The sequence below is a fragment of the Sparus aurata genome, chromosome 12 (genome assembly GCF_900880675.1).
Source record: "Sparus aurata chromosome 12, fSpaAur1.1, whole genome shotgun sequence".
Lineage (NCBI taxonomy): Eukaryota > Metazoa > Chordata > Actinopteri > Spariformes > Sparidae > Sparus > Sparus aurata.
This window is the reverse complement of record NC_044198.1, coordinates 14064741-14085107: the sequence shown is the minus strand read 5'-3', so window position 1 is coordinate 14085107 and position 20367 is coordinate 14064741. Positions and strand designations below refer to the sequence as shown.

Sequence of the window (20367 nt, the reverse complement as noted above, 5' to 3'; positions counted from 1 at the left end):
TGCACTGTGTAGTTACAGAAAAGAAACTGAAACTTCATTATTTACAATATCAATAAGATAACAATACAAATTCAAAAATATTTACTGTCCTCGGAGGAGAACAAGGTCCCCACAATAATGTTTGAAGCGAGAAGGGGTCCTGCACATATAAACACTATGAAAGTCAAACACTATGAAATTGTGACAGTGGATTAAAATTAATTTCCCAAAATTACATAGTGCACCTTTAAGTAAGATTTAATGCTTGACTTTAACTTGTAGCAGAGTATTTCTAAACTGTGATATTACTACTTTCACTGCAGTAGAATATCTGAGCATATTACATCTTCCACCTCTGTAAAACAAACAAACAAACAAAAAAAAAACAATTAACAATTTACATGATAAGAGTGATGACTTGACTTGACTTCTCTCTGACTTAGGACCTGCATCTGAAAACCCAAACACAGCTCTGTGCGCATCACCATCGTTAGGTAATTTCCCCTCCCTCAGCACAAGCGATAGGGGCACTGACAGGCGCATGCGCGGTGCGGGTGTCAGCGGGTTGGTTGGGCTTGTGTTTACAGCTCGGCTGGATGCTGTTGGCTGCTGATGTTATTGGGAAAGTGCAATGTTGTGCCAACCCCCGTTGGATTGAATACAACAGTGGGAATAAAGGTAAACTGCTTTACACTTGCACGTGCCTTCACCCTTAACGTTTGACGCCGCTGTCTCGTCAGTTATGAAGAAATGTAGCTACCTTTTTTTTTGTAACTGCCAGGGTAGCATGGCTAGCAGACGTTAGCTAGCTAGCTGTATACAGTAATGGCCTGTATGCAAGCTCCCTCCAGCGACGGCCTGTCAGCGGGTTTATTCAGCCGATTATCGCGAATATCTTCACATAGCAGGTTTGCTTTAAAAGCTTCATGGTGACTGGGTGGTTTCGCTAAATGGTCACGGTTTAGTTAACCATCCTTGTCGGTCTTTAAATCGATGGGTGCTGCATAGCTATCTTAGCTAACGTTAGGCAGGTTGGTAAGGGCTAACTGGAGCAATAAGTTAACACCGGAGCTAGCTACACTACGCTTGCTCAACGTGGTCGAGCAAAAATGTTATCCATTAAAGTTATCTTTTAAAGAGCTGAGGGGTTTGAAACATATCAAGGCCCTGTGAGGCTTAACAGGCTTCAATGGCATGTAGCAGGGTTGCTTGTGTCCAGATTAAGTGGTGCACCGGTGAGACCAGAAAGCCAATTAATGCATGCTACCAGTAGATCTGTCTGATTAGAGTCCTTGTTTAAACTGTGAATTGTTAAGCATCGCATATTTCCTTCACACTGGTTCCCCTGGTGTGTTTGTCACTTCATATTTCAGCTCAGGGCGTAATGAGAGCTGAGATGTGATTTTATATAGTGTCTTTATAGACTGGTAGTACGGTTTATGGTAACTGTACTGTGACTTTTTTTTGTGAAGTATGTATGTATTCAGTAATGCATCACATGTAAATACAAGTTAAGTTTTGCATCCATACCTAACGACACATATACAATTAGAAGGGGCACCATAATAACATTTATGCTCAATCAGTTTTTTAATGCTACAAGAATACACAATGAAAATATGAATTGCACAATTGCTGCATGATTGTGAGTCTTTCTTTAAAACTGTAGTTTAATATCCCTGCAGATGTTGACAGACGTTTACAGGTTAGGCGAGGTTCTCTTAATTGTCACGTGATAAGGGAGGCACCAGCATGGTTTGTTTTGAAATGTCTCTCTGTGGTGGCGTTGCAGTGTGTCAAGATCCATTCAAGACTCGGCGGCAGTTGTCTGCTGTGAAGCATTGCCTGACAAAGCTTGATTTTTATCTATCAAATGAACTCCCCTGAAACGTTTTATCAGTCCTCATAGTTTGGCCCAGCAACGCTCATTACAATAAAGATATATAAGCTATAACACATAAAAAGCTAGCCATATAACTTTAAAAATATGTGAATTACTTTATGTTAATGCACTATGCTTCTAGATGACCTTTGTGACCACAATATGGTCTGCCGATATAAAACTTTCATTATAAAACTATATCGTTTTTGAATTACCCTCTCTGACCCTGATTTCAAGTTCTCAAAATGAGTGCCTTACGACATCCTCCCTAAAAAAACCCAAAAAACCTTCTACTGAGACACAGTAAGTCACAGCAGCAAACTAGCTGTTGTTAGCTTATTGCCTGCGACTATTGTAATTGGTAAGATTAGCATTGTTGATACCAGGAGCTCTTATTTCTTTGTGAGTTTAAATGCTTCCCACAAGTCGGTAACCTTAAGCTTAATGTGCCAACTGTCACTGTCACCTTTGTTCCTCTTCTATTTCCTGAAACGCAGGTTAGTAAGGCCTAAGGTAATACAGGTCATGCCTGCACAGTCGGGCACATGAGCAACGGAAAAAAAAGCCACACAGCCCAGATTTTTTTTCTATGCAAATATTTGCTTTATTAACCAATATCCGTATGTGCACTAGAGGAGGGAGAAGGTTAGTGCTCAGTCAGATATACTTTCTATTATATCTTTATAAAAGCCAATATGGGTATGATATATTTTCATACACATTTGTCCTGATACTTACATATTTGTTTTAGATCTGCCTGTTTGCGAGCAGTTGTCGAACACCACTCTGTAATGATTCTGAGGATGTATGGAAAGAAGTGCATGCATTTTCTACTCATTTGATCCCATTTTCACACGCTGTTCTGTTAACAAGTAGAAATGACCAAATGATGTGACTTCTCTCATATGAAAAAACTTCGAAAAATAGCTGAATTACATCATCTGCGTGTCAGCTTTTCCTCTCAATACAGCCATAATGACCCACAGAAGAATGAATGTAATCCCCTCCCTTAGAAGCATGGTGCACTTTCTGTTGAGATGCCACACATTTTTGTGCATCCCCTTTTATCCCTCTTATTATAGCTCTATCTCTGGGTTTGGACTGAGCCCTGAATGCTCTGAAATCCAAACAACGCCCCTCAGATGCACCTGTCATTGGGGAGCTGGTGGAGACTGAATAGCGGGTGTCTGGCAACAACTGTAGTGGATTAGTGTTTCCCTGCAGTTGCTGTGGATGAGATGAAAGGAGTATGTGCGGTTGAAAATGCAGTAGTATATTTTTTAACGCTAAAAGAAATTTGAAGAAGTTGAAAGTATTTTTTTATAGCGCAAAGAAAACATCTACTGAAGGTTTTGGTGGCATTTAGTGATGTCTGCAGTAGTAGCTGTGGGAATAAAGTCAGAATCGGTGATGGCAGGTTCATAGTTGAAAGCCCCAGCGGCTTACCTTGCTCAAGAGGTGATCTCCTCTTTGGTGTGCAGTAATGTTGATTGTCTTTTAAAAACAACCTGCTTATAATTCAGAACATAAAAGTCAGTTTTTGCTTTAATGATGTTTAATGATGTTTAATTACTTTGTCTGAGACGCATATTATTCAGACCTTCAGTAATCAGTCATCCTGTAATCAGTTTTATGAATCACTCACTGCTTATTAGGTGTTTTACCATTTGAACTGAATGACCTCTACAGAAAAGGTAGATCATCTTGGCGATGGCTTTTAGATTGTAGGATTTTTAAGGAACAGTAGATGCTACCTTACCAGTAGTTGTGATATATGTGTGTACGCAGACTAACACGTAACGCTCTCCCATTTGTATTCTCAGTGTTTTCGGTGCCTTTTACAATCGCATTGTATGCATGCTACTTCTTGAATCCACATCTAGCCCCTTGACTTGTACAAGTCTTGTAATGTGGAATAAAAACACAAATGAGTTCATGGAAATCGTGACTGAAACAAATGAATTTTCTGTCACTTTGCATTTTGCATTATATACATAAATCAACAATATAATAAAATGACTCTTTCTTTTTAACATAATATGAATGACACATGCTGCTTTCAGTTGTATTTTCTTAAGGCCTAACACCCCTAACAACTGTGTGTTGCTGGAGCACTGGACACACAGGTGTCAAGTTTCCTTTATAAGCCATAGTTCTGTTCTTTATAAACCAGCAGAGACACAACACTTCTCAGTAAATGTGTGTGAATAGCCACACATTGCGCTGCTCAGTATCTCACATTGGAGCGGTTTGTTCTCGCCAGTGCTCCATTTCAGAAGTTAAAAGCAGGCCTGCACTTTGTGATCCAGTAGTTTTTTTTTCTTTCCTCAGTCATGTGAGATTGTTTTGTGTTGGGTGTGAGACATGCAGAGGTTTCACTGGTTTCCAGCCAACTGGGAGTCTGTGCCGCTTTGCTGTGGATGTGAATTGGGATGACTCTTGGATTCTCATTCAGTACAAATAAGATGCAAATTAGGGACTGTGCTCATTCAGAGCTCCTCTTCTGTTTCTGTCTTCCTGTCCATTTTCTTTTTGTACTGTACCATGTCACTCACCTTGTGGGGTTTCAGCCTTTTTCTGTCATTTTGTCCCCTTTTCCTCCTTTCCATGCTATCTCTGCCTGGCTGAAATCACTGCTGTGAGGCGAGTCGAAAGGGACTGAGTTGCAAGCCTGAATGCTCTCTGGCTGTGTCTGGCTGTGTCTTCCTCTCCCTTGTGAGGTGCACGCAGGGCCCAGCTGGCAGCCCAGAACAGTCCGTTCAGCTGGAGAGTGGTAGGAAAGACAGGCATCGCTTTCCAGCGTGCACATTTTTACACATGGATTGGCACAAGATATGCTTTTTGCAGTCAGTTACTGCGACATACTGCAAAGAAAGGTCACTTTTGTCAGTTATGTGGTCCCAAACTTAAACTGTACTCTCCATGATCTGCTGCAGGACACACCCTGACTACATTAACCTAACTGCTGTAATTCGCTTTGTGTGTCAGCTGAGTAGGTAAAACCCAGCCTTGTGACACCATAAGACCTGGTTTGCAGTCCCGAAAAATACAGTTTAGCGCCTGATTGCATCTCATCACTAAATATGTGCTTGCTATAGCAATCTTTGGTGGATGCTGTTCATTTTAGACCTGATGCCATCTGCAAAAATATGTGCTCAGTATCACATTGTCAAACGCAACGGTCACATTGGAACAGTCACTGAACTCTTTCATCTTTTGGAGAAAACAAGCTTCTGCAGATTTCTTGCCATTGCATCTGCGTTTGAAGCTATGATAAAGAGTCATAGTAGTAGACTTTCTCTGGATCCAGCTACTTGGATATGAAGATGAGGCTGTTTTCCCCGGCATAACTTAAATTAGATTTGATATATTTTAGTTTCTGACTGTTGGTCATACAAAGTAAGCAGTTAGAATGTGCAATATGAGATTGCCATTTTTGCCTTTTTTTTTCTGATAACATTTTTCCACACCCAACATCAGTTCCAATACCATATACCAAACTAATATCAGTGTGTTACAAATACATTGTATCCAACATATTAGGGCAGTATTATACTATAGTAACTGAAAGAATTAAGTAAGAAAAAATAAAAAATGATTAAAGGATTACTCAAAAAATGCACATATAGATTAAATTCTTAAAACAATCTCTCAGTTGCAGCCATAAGATGACAATTCCAAAGCGACTGAATCCAATGTCTAATAGTCTCCTTCCGACACTAAAATCTGCACCCTTTCATACCTGTTTAGTGTAATGTAATAGTCTCTTTAGGAAGTGGTTATTGATTTTGAGTGTTGGTGTTCTATCGAGAAAGTAACATATTTAAAATAACTTTCAAAATGCTTTCTCATAAGTAACAGGACATTTGAGCAGCAAAGTGCTGGCCTTGGTCCAGACTACCTCTGCCAAACCTGGTTTAGCCCTAATGAAAATGCTGTATGGAGTCACTCTTCCTAGAGTAGAGAAAAAAGGAAATGATTCCGAAGATAGTCAAAGAAAAAGGTAAAAAGATGAGGCTTGAAATCAAGACAAAGGGTGTGGCTGTAGAAAAAATAGTGAACGGAAATGAAGAAACAGATGCTGCTTTTCTCTCTAAGACCAGAATCAGAAGCCTTGAAACCCTCCTCCAGTTTAAGACATTTGGATAGGAAATGCTGTTGCTAATTTTGTAACAATCGGTACCATGATAGGCAGTGAATCGTGTGTCTTGTCGGAAGTGTACCAAGGCGCTGAAAAAGGTTGATAACGAACAGTGTAGCTTGGCAGAAGCAGACAGAAGGCTGTTGCTGAGGCTATAGAGGGTGACAAGGCAACCATTATGAGCCTGTTGAAGCCGCCAGCTAGTGAAAGACGTAGAGTGTGAGGTGTGTGTGTGTGTGTGTGTGTGTGTGTGTGTGTGTGTGTGTTTGTGCGTGCGTGCACATGTGTGCCTGCGGCTGACTGCTTATTTGTGTTCATAATACAGCTGCTTGTGCATGAGTGTGTGTCTCTGTGTGTGTGATTCAGCATGAAACAGTACTTTCTTCTCTGCTTATGTATGCATCTGTGTGTCTTGGCTTGACTGAAAAGATTGATAGAGTTTTCAGTGTTTACTACTTTAAACATGAATAAATCAGTAAAGCTAATTGTCATTTTTCTCAGATGGCACCCCAGGTTGTGAAGTCTCATTTACATTGCTCTCTAGGGGTTACTAAGCAGTGAGCTAATCTTAAGTAAAGTTTATGAAGGATAAAACAAAAGGATTGGCCACTGTCTAATGTACATTTATAAAGTGTCTCTTGTAGCTTTTATGGTTGGATTAGCTTGACCACTGAATGGCATCAAATAAGACAATACAAACCAGTCATCTAAGCATGTTAAAAGATGCTCTCAGAAGGCTTTATTGGACCTTACTCAGTGGCTTTAAAGACTGAAAGAGGCAGTGCATTTTTACATTTGGCTGATTAGTTTACTTCAGTGAAAGTTGTCAGACGCTTTCATTTTTGTACATCTGTCAGGTAGAAACTGTGGTTTTGAAATGAACTATGTGAGATTTTGGCAACACATAACTATAGCAGCAGCCACTGTGGCGGAACTGTCAAACAAAAGACCAGAGCGTGTAGAAACACAAAGTTCATCAACACAAAAATCGGAGGGAAAAGAACTAATCACTCAGATTGCACGTGTGCTAAAAATGGAAAGCAGCAGCCTTTGAGCCAAAAGCGGAGTAAACATCTGCAATGTCTCTAAGATTAAAAGCCTGAGAAGATAAGAAGGGAACGAGGAGTGATGCAAATGTCCCTCTTGGATTGGTACGGAATCAGATGCTCTTATTTTGGACTGCTAGGTTTACCACTGTTTATCAGCTGTGCCCTAAAATTTGTTTTGAGTATGTACAAAGAAATTTTACGACAATTGTGGGATTAAACATCCAAGCGTATAATTAAATCTTGGCCCTTTACACCCACACAGGTTTTTTCCGATTCCTTTGGGTGAAGCAATGCCGGGAAGCGGGTGGTGTTACTAAACTATTTAAAGTAATCAATATGACCAAGGTGCAGTCGAAACAAAATTAGCTTCCCATTCATTCTATTTGTATTTGCTATCTAGAAACGATTTGCTAAAATGGCCCAACTCCTTGGCCTTGTGCGAATATCAATCTGATAAAACTTTGACAAAACTTGACACATGAAATTTCATGATAGCCAGTGTCCAACCATTTCGTGTGGAACTGACCTCTAATTCTGTTTGACTATTGACAGTAAAATTATGATCAATCACTGAATACAAAATATCTTGCGTTTGGCTACACCAAGCAAGTAAATGTCACCAGGTGGAATTTGACAGCACCATGTCAGTGTAAGTTGACCCCCCCCAGCATGCAACAGAACCATCAGGACAATGTGGGAACTGTCAATAAAGCTTGGCTGTAGTGTAGAAGCCAACACAGTTGTGAAAAGAGATCTGAGCTAGGTCTCTATTAGATAAATAAATAAACAAATATTGAAGTTTGCATATTATTAACTATACAGTTAATGATGGCTAACGTTACTTTTGAATTCTTCGTGTAGGTCTTTATGGTTGTGTTGCAGGTGGTGATGGAGGTTGGTTGTATTTCCTCTGGAAGTTACAACAACTGCTCGGCATTTTTTACACAGTACCTGTGTTTGTAACACTTCGTCTTTCCTGAATCCAAAATAGGTCCATATAGCAGAAGTGCTGTTTCTTTTGACCACAGGGTCTTCGTCGACTGCATTTTCATCGTTTTTCTCTTCGCCCTCAGCTATCAGAACCTGGCAATCACCACCAAACTGATGCCGATTGATTTTGTCATGGTAGCTAACGGCTAGCTGGGGCTTCATCTGATTGGCCCTTGGATCCAGGGCGCCGTCTGATAGGCTAAATGTTGGCATGCTCAAGGTGCATGCATGGCGCATGTAAACAAAATTATTTTTCCTTTTCATTGCGTGTCAGGCTGTCTTTTGCGATGTGTTTATTGACATGTTCATCGGGCAGCCCTAGTAAAAGCCAGACCATGTCATTTCAGTGATTTAATGAAATGATCCGTTCTGCAGTATACATCAATAAGACAATGTTGAAAGTTATCATAATTTAGTCTTCTCAACAATCTGACATTGAATTAAGGCCATTGCTAGACTCCCCAAAAGGAACAGTAAACCTACTGAGCGTCTTTTTTAGACAAGCATATTTTCCTGCCAGTATGTTTGTCTTTTTATTGTTTTTTGTGACAGTTAATGTTTGCTTCAAATTTGCTTGACAATCGAGTGAGTGAGTTAGCTACATATGATTCCTTGATTACTCCTCTTTGGCAATTTATAAGTCAATGTGAACATTAACGCAGCAAGAATATCTTTTCTTCTAGCTCTTGGCCAAGTGAACCAATCTTCAAGTGCGAAACGGACACAGCTGGTGCAAAGAGCTGAGTTGTGAAGCATTCTAATTGTTAAAAAAAAGGTTTCAAAAGTCAAAGTGTGACAATTCTAACAATCTAACTTGACTGTATGTTTCACATGACAAATCATCGTACCCTGTAAACTGGTCTTTCAGCGTCTTCAGTTTTGCAATACAAGTGAAAAACGACACCCAGGGCTTAAATTGGATGAATACCAGTTACTCATTTCCCGAGTTTGCTGTGGGAAGACAAAGCGAACAAGCCTAAGCTGTCAGTTTATTTTACCCAGCATGTATCCTGATAAAACAATTAATATCAGCACAAGATATTATAAAGCCTTCTAGTCACACAGGGATAGCTACCTTTTTTATTGAGGTTTACTCCAGGTCAGTATAACAATGTAATCATAAGTGATGCACACGATTAACTGCTTCGACCTTTCTGCTGTAGACCTTTTTTTCCCATCACTTATCCATTAGTGAACCTGCTTTGAATTGGAAGGTCGAAGTGAAGTGGAAGTGAAGTGGAAGAGAAGTGGAAGACACAGCAACTGAAACCTTTAGAAAAATGTAGGAGTGTAAGGGCAGCCCCTTGTTGAGTGCAATAACACCAGAGAAAAATAGAAGATTGCAAGGGGAGAGATAAGGAGGGCATGCAGAGGGAAAAAAAGTAGTGAAAGACAGAACAGGAGAGGGACAGGGGAGAATGGAAGGGAGGAGTGTCTGGGGGAAAAGGCCAGAAATAGCTTGTTATGGTCTCTTCTTGAACCTATGCCAAAACCTTCTGTTGCGCCTTTCTTCCTGTTTTACACACAATGGCACCTCCCGTTTTCAGGAGTTACCTCATGCCAACTGATAGAGCTTTACCTCTTTGTGCTCGTAAAACTAATTCTTACTTCAAACTCGAGACTACAGCATGAAAATGTTAAATGTTACAGTGATTTTGACTTTGCCACTGAAAAATATTCTCTCGATTTTTCTCTTTTCTTACCTTTTTTTTTTATACTTGTCTATAACTGGGCTGAGACTAATGATTATTTTCATTATTGATTAATGTTTTTAAAATGTAAAAACAATTGTAAAAAAATGCTCACAAATATTTCCCAGAGCCCAAAATCATGACTTTAAATTGATCCTTTTGTCCAACGAACAGTACACTTAGCATTGACTCTTCATTTACTATCATAAATAACAAAAAAAACAGTAAATCATTATATTTAAGAAGCTAGAATCAGCAAGTGTTTGACCTTTTAATCAATTAACCGGTTATCAAAATAGCAATTTTCTTTTGACTGACAAATCAATTCATTGTCATTCCTCTTTAGAGCAATTTCATCCGTGGTATTTAAAGATGGCGTCTCTGTATGTATAACTAACTCTGAGGAGGAGCATTATCTGGAAAAGTCACTTTTGGATCTGCAAATGAAACGCACCTCCTAAGTAATTTGATTTTTGTGAATTTGAAAACTTTTCTTGATTAGTTCTCTGTATCGTATTTGATGGCTCACTGTATGCATTTATCTCGTGGCTAAATATGATGAATTGATGAAGGAAGGTGGCGAAGGCAGAGCGAGGGGTTTAGCAGATCATATGCAGTGTGTCCCACAGGATCCCAGCTCAGGTTATTCGTGGTTGTGGCAGCAGGCTGGGAGAGCAGTCGTACACTGAGTAGTGCAAGCAATGCAATCAGCACATTCAGCACATATTTTTACGGGTAACGTTTTGTCAGTGGTCGGGTGGACCACAATTGGATGGGAGAAGCGATCTGGCTTGTTCCTTAATTCCTCACTTTCATATGCACTTTTCTTTTTTCAAAATTGCATCACCATGGCTTTGCATTGCATCAAGCTATTTTGCAAATATCTCTCCTTCACTCTGCTGAGATAGACAAAATCGCCCAAATGACCCGCAGATTCCTCAAATCCTTCCTGTGTCCTCTTTGTAGACACTTCTCTTGTCACTTTCACTCGCTCAACCTTTGTTTTGCAGTCTTCGTTTTCCCTTTTACGCTCTCTATAGCTTTTGTACAGATACTTCAGTTCTCTTCAGGTGTTTAAAAGATCTTTAAAATTTAACACAAAATGGTCTCAGGGTTAGGTTTCCAGTTGCCTTACAATATGCTTTTCATGGATTTCATCACATCATGACTGTTTTCTGCTTCTTTTCTTTTTTTTTTTTTTTTTCTTTTTCTAGGTGATTTTGCTCATCATCTCCCACCACTTCTTCCTCCCGTCTTCCATTCATGAGCAGCGTGGCTGAGTTTAACAGCGGCAGCCATGGATGACAAGGGCTCGGTGGGGAAGATTAGCGTGTCTTCGGACTCAGTGTCCACTCTCAACAGTGAGGACTTTGTCCTTGTGTCCCGGCTTGGGGACGAGACACCCTCCTCCACTAATAATGGTAGTGATGACGAAAAGACAGGACTGAAGGTAAGGATGGTTGGGTGTAGGTATGGACGCAAGTACAAGGGAAGAGAAGGAGGACTTCAGAGCTTTACCGCTCGAATCAGAGTATCCGCCTCAAATCCTCGCCTAAGATGCTTCTTTCCATGAATATCATGAATGTGCTCAATAATGATAAAAGAAAACCTGTATAACAATTTAACTCCAAATATTAGCAGGAGAAAAGGCCAGCAGCACTCTTTATTTGTATTAGTTAACCTGATTTAGGGGTGTGTATCAGGACCCACAGCATGATTTACCAAACATCTTAATGTTCATTTCATTTTTACCTATTTACCCCAAGTTTTACTTCTTAAAATTGCAGGTCAGGGGTCCCAGTCCATACATATCCCATTGTCAAGAGGTTATTTTCATCACTCATGTCGAGAGCTGTCGTCCATCTCTTTAAACATGCACTTTACACTCTAACCATAAGGCTAACCATTTCCTGTTTTGCATTTTCCACTTTCTCACTCTGCCTTCTTCTCATAGTTGGCTTTAGATGTATGTGTTATATCTGTGATTGTCCTTTTTCATTCGCTAATTAAATCCCTGCTGACGTGCTCTCATCACCAGAAATGGAGGGCACGTTGTCATAGGCTTTGTTTGTAGTGAAGCACTTGTTCTTGTCTCTCAAGCCTATTATTATTTTCACTTCCACTTAAAAAAAGTACTATGTTGAAGTGAAAAAAACAATTTAAGAAGATACTCTTTACTTGTAGCTGAACGGGTGAGGCAAGTCAGCTGATGTTTTACCAGTTCTTCTTATCTGCGGTCAGAATCAGCTGCTTATTTTTTGGTTTACATCATGGATGTACAAGACGCCCTCTACCATTCAGTTCAGTTTTCCCATTGAGCACTCGTTCAGCAGATATTAGTTTACAAGCAGTCTGGCGATGCAGCTTTGAGTGCTTTGAACTCATTGTCAGGAAAAATAATGGTGTTTTGTGACCAGGACGGGTCTCCTCAAAGACAAGCGAAGGCTTTTTGATCTCCCAGCCACTGTACTGTGTGTCCCTAATGGGCTCAGGTTACTCCTCTCCTCTCCTCTCCTCTCCTCTCCTCTCCTCTCCTCTCCTCTCCTCTCCTCTCCTCTCCTCTCCTCTCCTCTCCTCTCCTCTCCTCTCCTCTCCTCTCCTCTCCTCTCCTCTCCTCTCCTCCCTCCTCTTCTCTTGGTGTCTCACAGTTCATTAGTAATCACATTTCTTTTTATTGAATTCATCATCACTCTACCTGTGTCTTTGTGAGAAGGATGTAATTGTCGACTCGATGTTGCAAAGCTACCAGAAGATGGCGCCAGCAGAGCATAGACATTGCATTTTTCAGTTGATGGGAAGAGAATCTTCCTGTCTTGTGCCGTGCTTTGGAGATGTCAGAATACGATTTTGCATATCACATGAGCACAGAGTTTGTTAACCCCTTGATGTGAAACAGATTTGAGGTGTGAGTGTTGCGTTGTTGGAGGGAAGGAAAGCAGTACCCCACACACACACCCACTGTTCTCGGTACATGGCGGTGAAATCACTCCATTCACTGACACTCGGTTCATCCAGATATCATGTATTGGTTTTTCCGCCCAACACACTCTTGTGCACATTTTCCTTCCCAGTCAGCCCATCCAGTCAGAGAGGAGTCAGTGTGTCTAAACTTGTTGTTTGTTATGCAGGTGATTTCTGAGGAAGGGGTCAGCTTTAAGGTCAGTCTCTTCTCTCACTATCTTTCCTTACCTCCTCTACTCTCTCTATCTCTCTCTTCCTTGCTGGTTTTTATCAGTTTTCTCTCTTTCTGTGATGTGATTCAGTGGTGATTCTGTCTGTGATGATTATTTGTGCTCTGTGTAATTTTTGCCGGGTGTTGAGCGATAGGCCCCAGCCAGCCTCTATAAAGCTTAAGATTTGATGATGGTAGTGATAGACGTGCTCACACATAGGACTGTAGCTGTACTTGACAATGGCTCAGGCTTTCAGCACTACCTGTTAATCACCCAACACAGATGCATAGTGACGCAGATAGGCCAGATGTGTGCTCCCAAATATAGAATTTATAGCTGCTTAACATCCGTCTTCAAATGTTATTCCTTTTAAATATTATTTTTATCGACATATATGCTGTAGTTGTACTGTAGAATCTTTCCTGCTTTAGATAATTTCTTGAGTCCAAAAGCATTGAACTGATTTTATTGACCTCTGCAACAATCACATATACCCATGTTAAGTACAGCGGTGCCCTCTGCAGCTTAAGTCCTCTTTCCTAACATCAGCAGGCAGGGAAAATGGAGGATAGCCTCCTTCTGTGGCACCTCATGGTTTGTGCAGCCTTAAGCTTGCTCTTTGATTTAGCTATTTTTAGCTCACAAAGCTAGTGTTGGCATGGCCCTTCTGATGTCTTGATACAGGTATTTCACAACACAAACTCACATTCCTACTAATCACTAATATCAGATGAAATGTACTGACTGCCCACGTGCAACAAGACATCTTTAAACACATTGCAGTCACTTGAAATGAATCACAAAATCACTGTCAAAGGCAGAGCCACTGCACATTTCTGGAAACTGCAAGGCCATTAATTTAACTTAAATTTGACATTTTGTAGTGATTACTACCATGATTTTGTTTTGTAATAATATTTGTTCTTATGTTTTGTTAATTGATACTCAATGTATCTTTTTGCTTCCTTTTGTCCCTGCTCCTTGATGTGTGTTGATGTTGTCTGTTTCTATGTGTGTGTCTGTGTGTGTGTGTGTTCCTGCTCCTCCGTGTGTGTGTGTGTGTGTGTGTGTGTGTGTGTGTGTATCAGATTGTGGGGAATGGAAGTGAGCAGCAGCTCCAGAGGGAGTTAGAGGATGTCCTCATGGACCCGTCGGTAGCTGATGCTGGGCCCGGATCAGAAGCAGCAATGGACAGCCTCAGTGGGGGTGACCATGGCCTTCTTCCCAGCATGCCATCACCTGTAGCGCCAGGCTCTGACCCTCTGAGCGCACCACCACCCAAGCTGGAGATGGTGCTTCCTGTTCAGACAGCTCAGGAGAGTGAGCTGAATGAGAGGTCGTACCGAGGTGAGCCATTTCTTATCCTCTTTTTTGTGTCCGTCACAATGGCTCCTTTCTTCCGCTTTATGGCAGTGTTTCTAAGACACTCAGAGTAATATCACAGAGACCCTGGTTTCTAAATCATACAGTATTCTGTTATTCTTTCCACTTCCCTCCTTCCCTGTTTTATCTTGTAGCAGAAGACTCTTGCCATGTTCTTCTCATTTTCTTGTCCCCTCTATGCATTTGTATGTTCTTATGTACCCATATATCCCCCCTCCTACTGTCCTCACCTCATTTTTCCTTTGCAGAAGGCAAGTCAGCTCATCTCTGATCAAGACAGTAATGTTGATGTGCAACTCTAAGATCGTACCGGGAGTTATAAAATAATCCTTTGCCTTTTCTTTATCATTTTTTTTCTGTTCCCCTCTCCACCCCTCATTCAATCCATTGCCACACTGCAGCAGATGAATCATCATCGGATGGCAGTCCTGTCAGTCCCATCCCAGATGAGGATAGCGTTGTGTTCAGCCAGCTGACATATCTGGGGTGTGCCTCAGTCAACGCCCCTCGTAGTGAGGTGGAGGCCCTCCGCATGATGAGTATCCTCCGAGGGCAGTGCCAAGTCCCCCTGGATGTCACGCTGTCTGTGCCAGGCGTTTCAGAAGGCACTGTTAGGTAAGGAGAAAATATGGAATATTAGTTCCAGCTCTACAGTGTACTGTAAAATACATATATGTGTTGACACTATTCAGCCTGGACACTCGATGGTTGTATGTCTTACACACATGAAATAGTAAATAGCAACATTTTGTGTAATTTATACTCTAACAGGTTGCTGGACCCCAACACCAGTACAGAGATTGCCAACTACCCCATCTATAAGATTCTGTTCTGTGTGCGAGGCCATGATGGCACAACAGAGAGCGACTGCTTTGCCTTCACTGAGAGCCACTACAATGCTGAGATCTTCAGGATCCATGTGTTCCGCTGCCAAATCCGAGAAGCGGTGAGGATTCAAACATTGATTGGTTGATTGTAGTTTAACAGCTCTATAATTGTGTGACTTTATCTGAAGTTAATACTGTATGAGTCTGACTTGGACAAAGTTGCAGTGTTTTTTTGTACAAAATTCCCTCTTTTTGTTCACTGCACCTCGACAGGGAAACACAGAGAGGGGATTTAGTTCAGGCTGCTGAATTTATTTAAGCTTGAGATAAACTTTTGAATTAATTTTTTCCACAAAATTAGGGCTGAATTTAGTCCACCCTCACTTCCATTTAAGGAACAGGTCACCCAAAAGTAAGTCAGTCTTTATCTACTTGACCTAATGTAGGTGGAAAATTAGGTGAAGTTTTGTATTATAACATTTCTAGAGCCTCACAGCAAAACTGCATTGACGACATTCTCCCAAAAAAGTAAAACAACTCCATACAGCTTCTTCGCTATAATCCAATTCACTGTAAGCCCAGGGTTCCCGAAGTGATTAAAAAAATACATAATTTATACCCTCAGCATGTGGACGTGCTAATGCACCCACGCCTATAACTTAGAAGCTGTAGTGTAGACTTTGGCTTAAAAAACATGATAAATAACATCTTTTCAAATCAATATGGAGAACAAGCACCTTCCAGAGACTTGGATTATGCTAGACAAGCTGTATAGAGCTATTGTATGTTTTTTCAATTTACTCCAGCTGTTTTGCTGTGAAGCTTCAGAATGATAAAGTGGACTATGAAACTTCAACCAACTTTTATCAGCGTGAGACTGAGTGGATCATGATTGAATTTTTACTTTTGAGTAAAGTTATTTAAGAGGTATGAACGGGAGGAATGATTTGAGCAAGCACATCCTGTGTCAAAGAACAGTAACAAGCAATGTCGCTGCTATTCACATAGTTAACCAAAGGGGGAGCAAAAGCTCCTCTACTAAATGCTCTGCTTTGCATTTGACATGGTATTTCTCTTCACATTTTCACACTTCTTCTGTCTCATCCACTCGCATACATATAGATGTGTAAACACTCATATTGCCAGCAGTACTCTGTTTGACCTTGTCTTAAATTTTCGATCTCCCTGTAGCCTGTCCCTCTGGGTTCAGTGTCAGTGTAGGAGCTTCCTCAGCGAAACCCCAAGGGATCATGTCATGCACTGCAGGCTGTGTACACCATACACAAACGCAGAGTATACACAATCCCCCGAGATAACTTATAAGAGAGAGGAAGTGTCATTGCTTGTATACAGCAAGTTCAGCAGAAGCATAAAAGGAGAGAAAAGAGAATCCACTCATGAATCTGGGTTAAAGTGCTGCTTCAGTGTTCAGTGACCTGTTTTCTCCTGGAAGCACTCTCCTTCAATGTCACTAAGAGCCTCTAGAGTAGACAAAAGCTACTTTATCAGGCCCACATCGTCCCACTATCCAGTTTCTCAGACACCCACCCGTAACAGACACGCTCATATTAAAACACTAATGCATATACATGCACACAAATCCTTACACAGATAACATCCAGTAGTACACTTCTTTAGTGACATCCTCGTCCTCAGCTCTCTCTTGCTTCTCTGCATCTTCTCCAGCATTTACAATGCCTCCAGCTTTTTGTTTTGGTGTGGGGGAGCTCATTTGCCTATTGGTCTGAGTGAGTCAGCCCATTGGTTGCCTCCTTCTTCAGCAAAAAAATGCTTTTGTCATATGCCTCACATTAGGTTCAAATCCACTGTAAACAACTACTAATTACTAGTTGTTTTACTTATTTATTTTGCTATTTATTTTTGGACACCTCATACATAAAAGATGCACATTTATTTGCTTATTTAATTTTAAAACAAGAAGCTGGAGGCTTCAGCTGTTGCGGGCGCAGAGGAATAATGTTTTGTGGTTGCCTGTTCGTCCATCCCATTTTCATGGAAGGGATAACTCAGGAATGCCTTACTTGAATTTTGACAAAAATGTCCACTGAAGGAAGGATGAACTGATTCAGATTTTGGTGGTCAAACCTCAAGGTCAATGTGACCTCACGAAAACGTTTTTGGCCATAACTCAGGAATTAATGTGATAACTGTCTAATTGGATTCAATGATAAAACAATGATTTTTTTATACATGTTTTTTGGGTGGGCGTCATTATTCCGAGCCTAAACTCAGGAACAGAACAGCAGATTGTCACCATGTTTTACCTTTGGTTGGATACTGAATAGGTGAAAAAATTTTGGGTGTCCACCTCGAAACTGTGGTGATAGTAGAGATCTTCTGTGCTGCTTGAGCTGCTGTTTGAGTGGCTTCTTTGTGCCCTATCAGCATCAGTTTTATTGGCCTGAACACAAAGAATTTGAGTCTGTTTTTTGTTTTTCTCAATAAAATTACACACTAATAGACGTACAGCAGAACAAGACCAACAAGCGAAGTCCAGTAAAAACAATTCTATTTGTGTATCCCTATATCACAAATCAAACATTTGCCTCAAGGTGCTTCACAATCAGTGCGGTGAGCACAGCCTTTCTCCTTAGACCCTCGACTCGAATCAGGAATAATTCCTATTAATCTTCAAAGTGAAAGTAACTTCAGGGAGAGCAGAGGCTAGGAGGGACGTCCTAGGACATGCTACAGATGTTGCATGTACATAAAGACAAATATTACAGTATACAGTAACCCTCCATATATTTATTGGTTTTGCTGATGCTGAGCTTTAGATGGTTGTTGTTGCACCGTGTGCACTCAGTCCCCTGTACTCCTCTGTAAAAATAGTCTCTAACTAAAGACAACATGTTTCTCACTCGAAAATATATAACTGTTCTGGTTTTAAATACATGTTCTCATTGCATACCCACATAAACTTCCAGATGTGTACTGAGGTAACCTTGAGGCAGACCATCACAAAACTATTTACTGTCTTATTTGCATTAGCTGTGCCATTTGCTTTAAGCAATTGACCCAATTATTTAATCAAATTGTGAAGAGCATCTTAAGCGTACTTTAATCATGATACCAAAATATGAACATTTTGTAAGAGGCAAAACTCTCTTATTGAAGTTAACAGTGTAAGTACTTTCAGGTTTTGTAATCATGTGCTTTTTTTTTTTTTTTTTTTTGGCAATGATGTGTAATTTCTTTTTCCAAACAGATTTGTGGATTTTGGAGTGAAACTGTTCATACATAAAACAAACCACCTCCTTAGTGCCAGACCTCCTAGTCAGGTCCCAAGGCTACTCTCAAACAATTCCCAATTTTCTGGTGTTGATGGTGATTCAGAGCCCCGCTGAGTCGCATATCCAACACCTCCCCTTGATGCCCATAAACTTGCTGCTCCCATCCAGAGATTTATATCTGGTTGTGTTTGATTCAAATCAGTAGGGCTTCAATAAATTTGTTTCACTCCAGTGATTTAGACTCTTAATAAAAATTAAATAACATGCTTTGGGAGAAAATAAGGAATAGTACACTGACAAATGGATAGAGATTGTTACCGTGACTTCAATAAAAAAAGTAAATGAGGTCATAAAGATAATGCTGCCAAGTAAGAAAGAATAAGAATATCCTAGACAGGAAGTAAAAACAATGTAACAGGATACTTAAGGTTCCAGATCATTAAAGGCTACAGATTTTAGATAAAGGCTTATTCCAAAACACCTTACATAATAATAACCCTTTTTAAAAAACTTGAAAACATTTGTGAGAAAGATAAAATAACTGTCCTGGTTTAAAAAGAAAATAAATCAGCCAACTTTTGTGAAATCAAGTAAAAAAAAAAAGAAAAAGCTGCATTTGAAAATCATAAAGTGTGAATGTTTTCTTTGTTGTATGAGAAGAACCCAATCTCGGCCTAAATTACTTGTCAGAATTGTTATTTTCTGTACATCTGTCCATGTCCCGATAGAAGTCTTTCACGGGTCACGCAAAGAATAAAAAGGCCATTTGATTTCCAGCGTTGATAGGAACAGTACAGTGTGTTATTTGTCAAATTTGATCAATACGGGGGGTGGCCCCCATCTAACTCTAACCATTCCCCACCTTTTCCATCCAGGCCCCCGTTGTTTCTCAATAAATGAACCCCCTGCGATGCCCTAACATCCTTCCACTGTACCGAGAACATAACAAAGGCTTTGTGTAGGAGAGGTTTGAAGCTGCTTTATACTCAGGCCTTGAAAAAAGCAAAAGAGCGCTGTTATTTATTGATAACAGCAGTTTCCCCACACCATCCCTCAGTCACCAAACCCCCAAGCTCTGCTGTTTACCAGAATTAGAGATGATCCAAAACCACTGTGCTGTGGGCCTCTAGTAGGGGGAGCACTCTGTTTATTATCACACACACATGTCTGTGTAGTAATAATACAAAAAACTACAATACTTGTTCTTGACTAAATGCAAAGCTCACAAAACTCAAGTCTTGTGAGTGGAAAAGTACATTTAGTGAGCATAAATAAGTCATTACCACCTGGTTTTCTCATCTGGCAGCCCTCAGCTGCCCCCTCTTCCTAAACTCTGTTCCTCTACACAGGGTTGGAGATTTAGCAGGACCCTGAATTATGTGGAAGGACAGAGTTGTCTCTGTTTAATATTATTTGGAACAATACCTCTACACTCACATTCACAGGCAAATTAGAATCAGTATGTTGATTAAAACTCAAAGTGGTTAATTGGATGGGGGCACTGCTATGGGTACAGTAGTTGGCCATTGGGCAAGATTTTCAGTGACCCATATCACAAAATGGCAATAACAGATCTGTAGAGGGTTGATTGAGTTTTTAATCAATACAAATGACTTGGTGATTACTTTGCCCTGGTGCTGATATTTTTGACTTTCTACAAATAACGAACATACAACAGAGTTGTTGTGGTACTGTGTAAGTCAGCAGTGGATCTTTTCTGTTGGTTTCTGCTTAAATTATCTAACTTGACTTGTCAGTATTGTTCCTAGTCGATGGGTAAAGGCAACAGAGGGTAAATGACAATTGGCAAAGGATGCAGTAATTGTTTTAGGTGCCCATACTAATGTAATTCTCTCAATGGACATTGGACTGATGTCACAAATCCACGTACTGGTCCTGATTCCATTGTCTGATGTTTTTGTGAGTGATATACAAAAACATGTTATGCTACAATGCAAATCCCCTTCCTAGTATTTCCCTGTTGGGTCACTGAGTTGT

At 40.4% G+C, this 20367-nt stretch overlaps 1 protein-coding gene across 4 annotated transcripts in view; it reads left to right on the top strand.

Moving 5' to 3' along the window:
• Positions 1–517: 517 nt before the first annotated feature.
• The window catches only part of rabgap1 (RAB GTPase activating protein 1), a 75225-nt gene continuing 55375 nt past the window's right edge, over positions 518–20367 (top strand). The window contains exons 1-6 of one of the 4 annotated variants that reach the window (XM_030434796.1): positions 533–657; positions 10947–11182; positions 12861–12890; positions 13994–14252; positions 14690–14903; positions 15060–15234. In XM_030434796.1, coding sequence (XP_030290656.1) covers positions 11030–11182; positions 12861–12890; positions 13994–14252; positions 14690–14903; positions 15060–15234 — 831 coding nt within the window. In that variant the 5' untranslated portion in view covers positions 533–657; positions 10947–11029. Of the gene's footprint in view, positions 658–10946; positions 11183–12860; positions 12891–13993; positions 14253–14689; positions 14904–15059; positions 15235–20367 lie in introns of all 4 variants that reach the window. The other 3 variants (XM_030434798.1, XM_030434797.1, XM_030434799.1) reach the window with 3 other exon arrangements.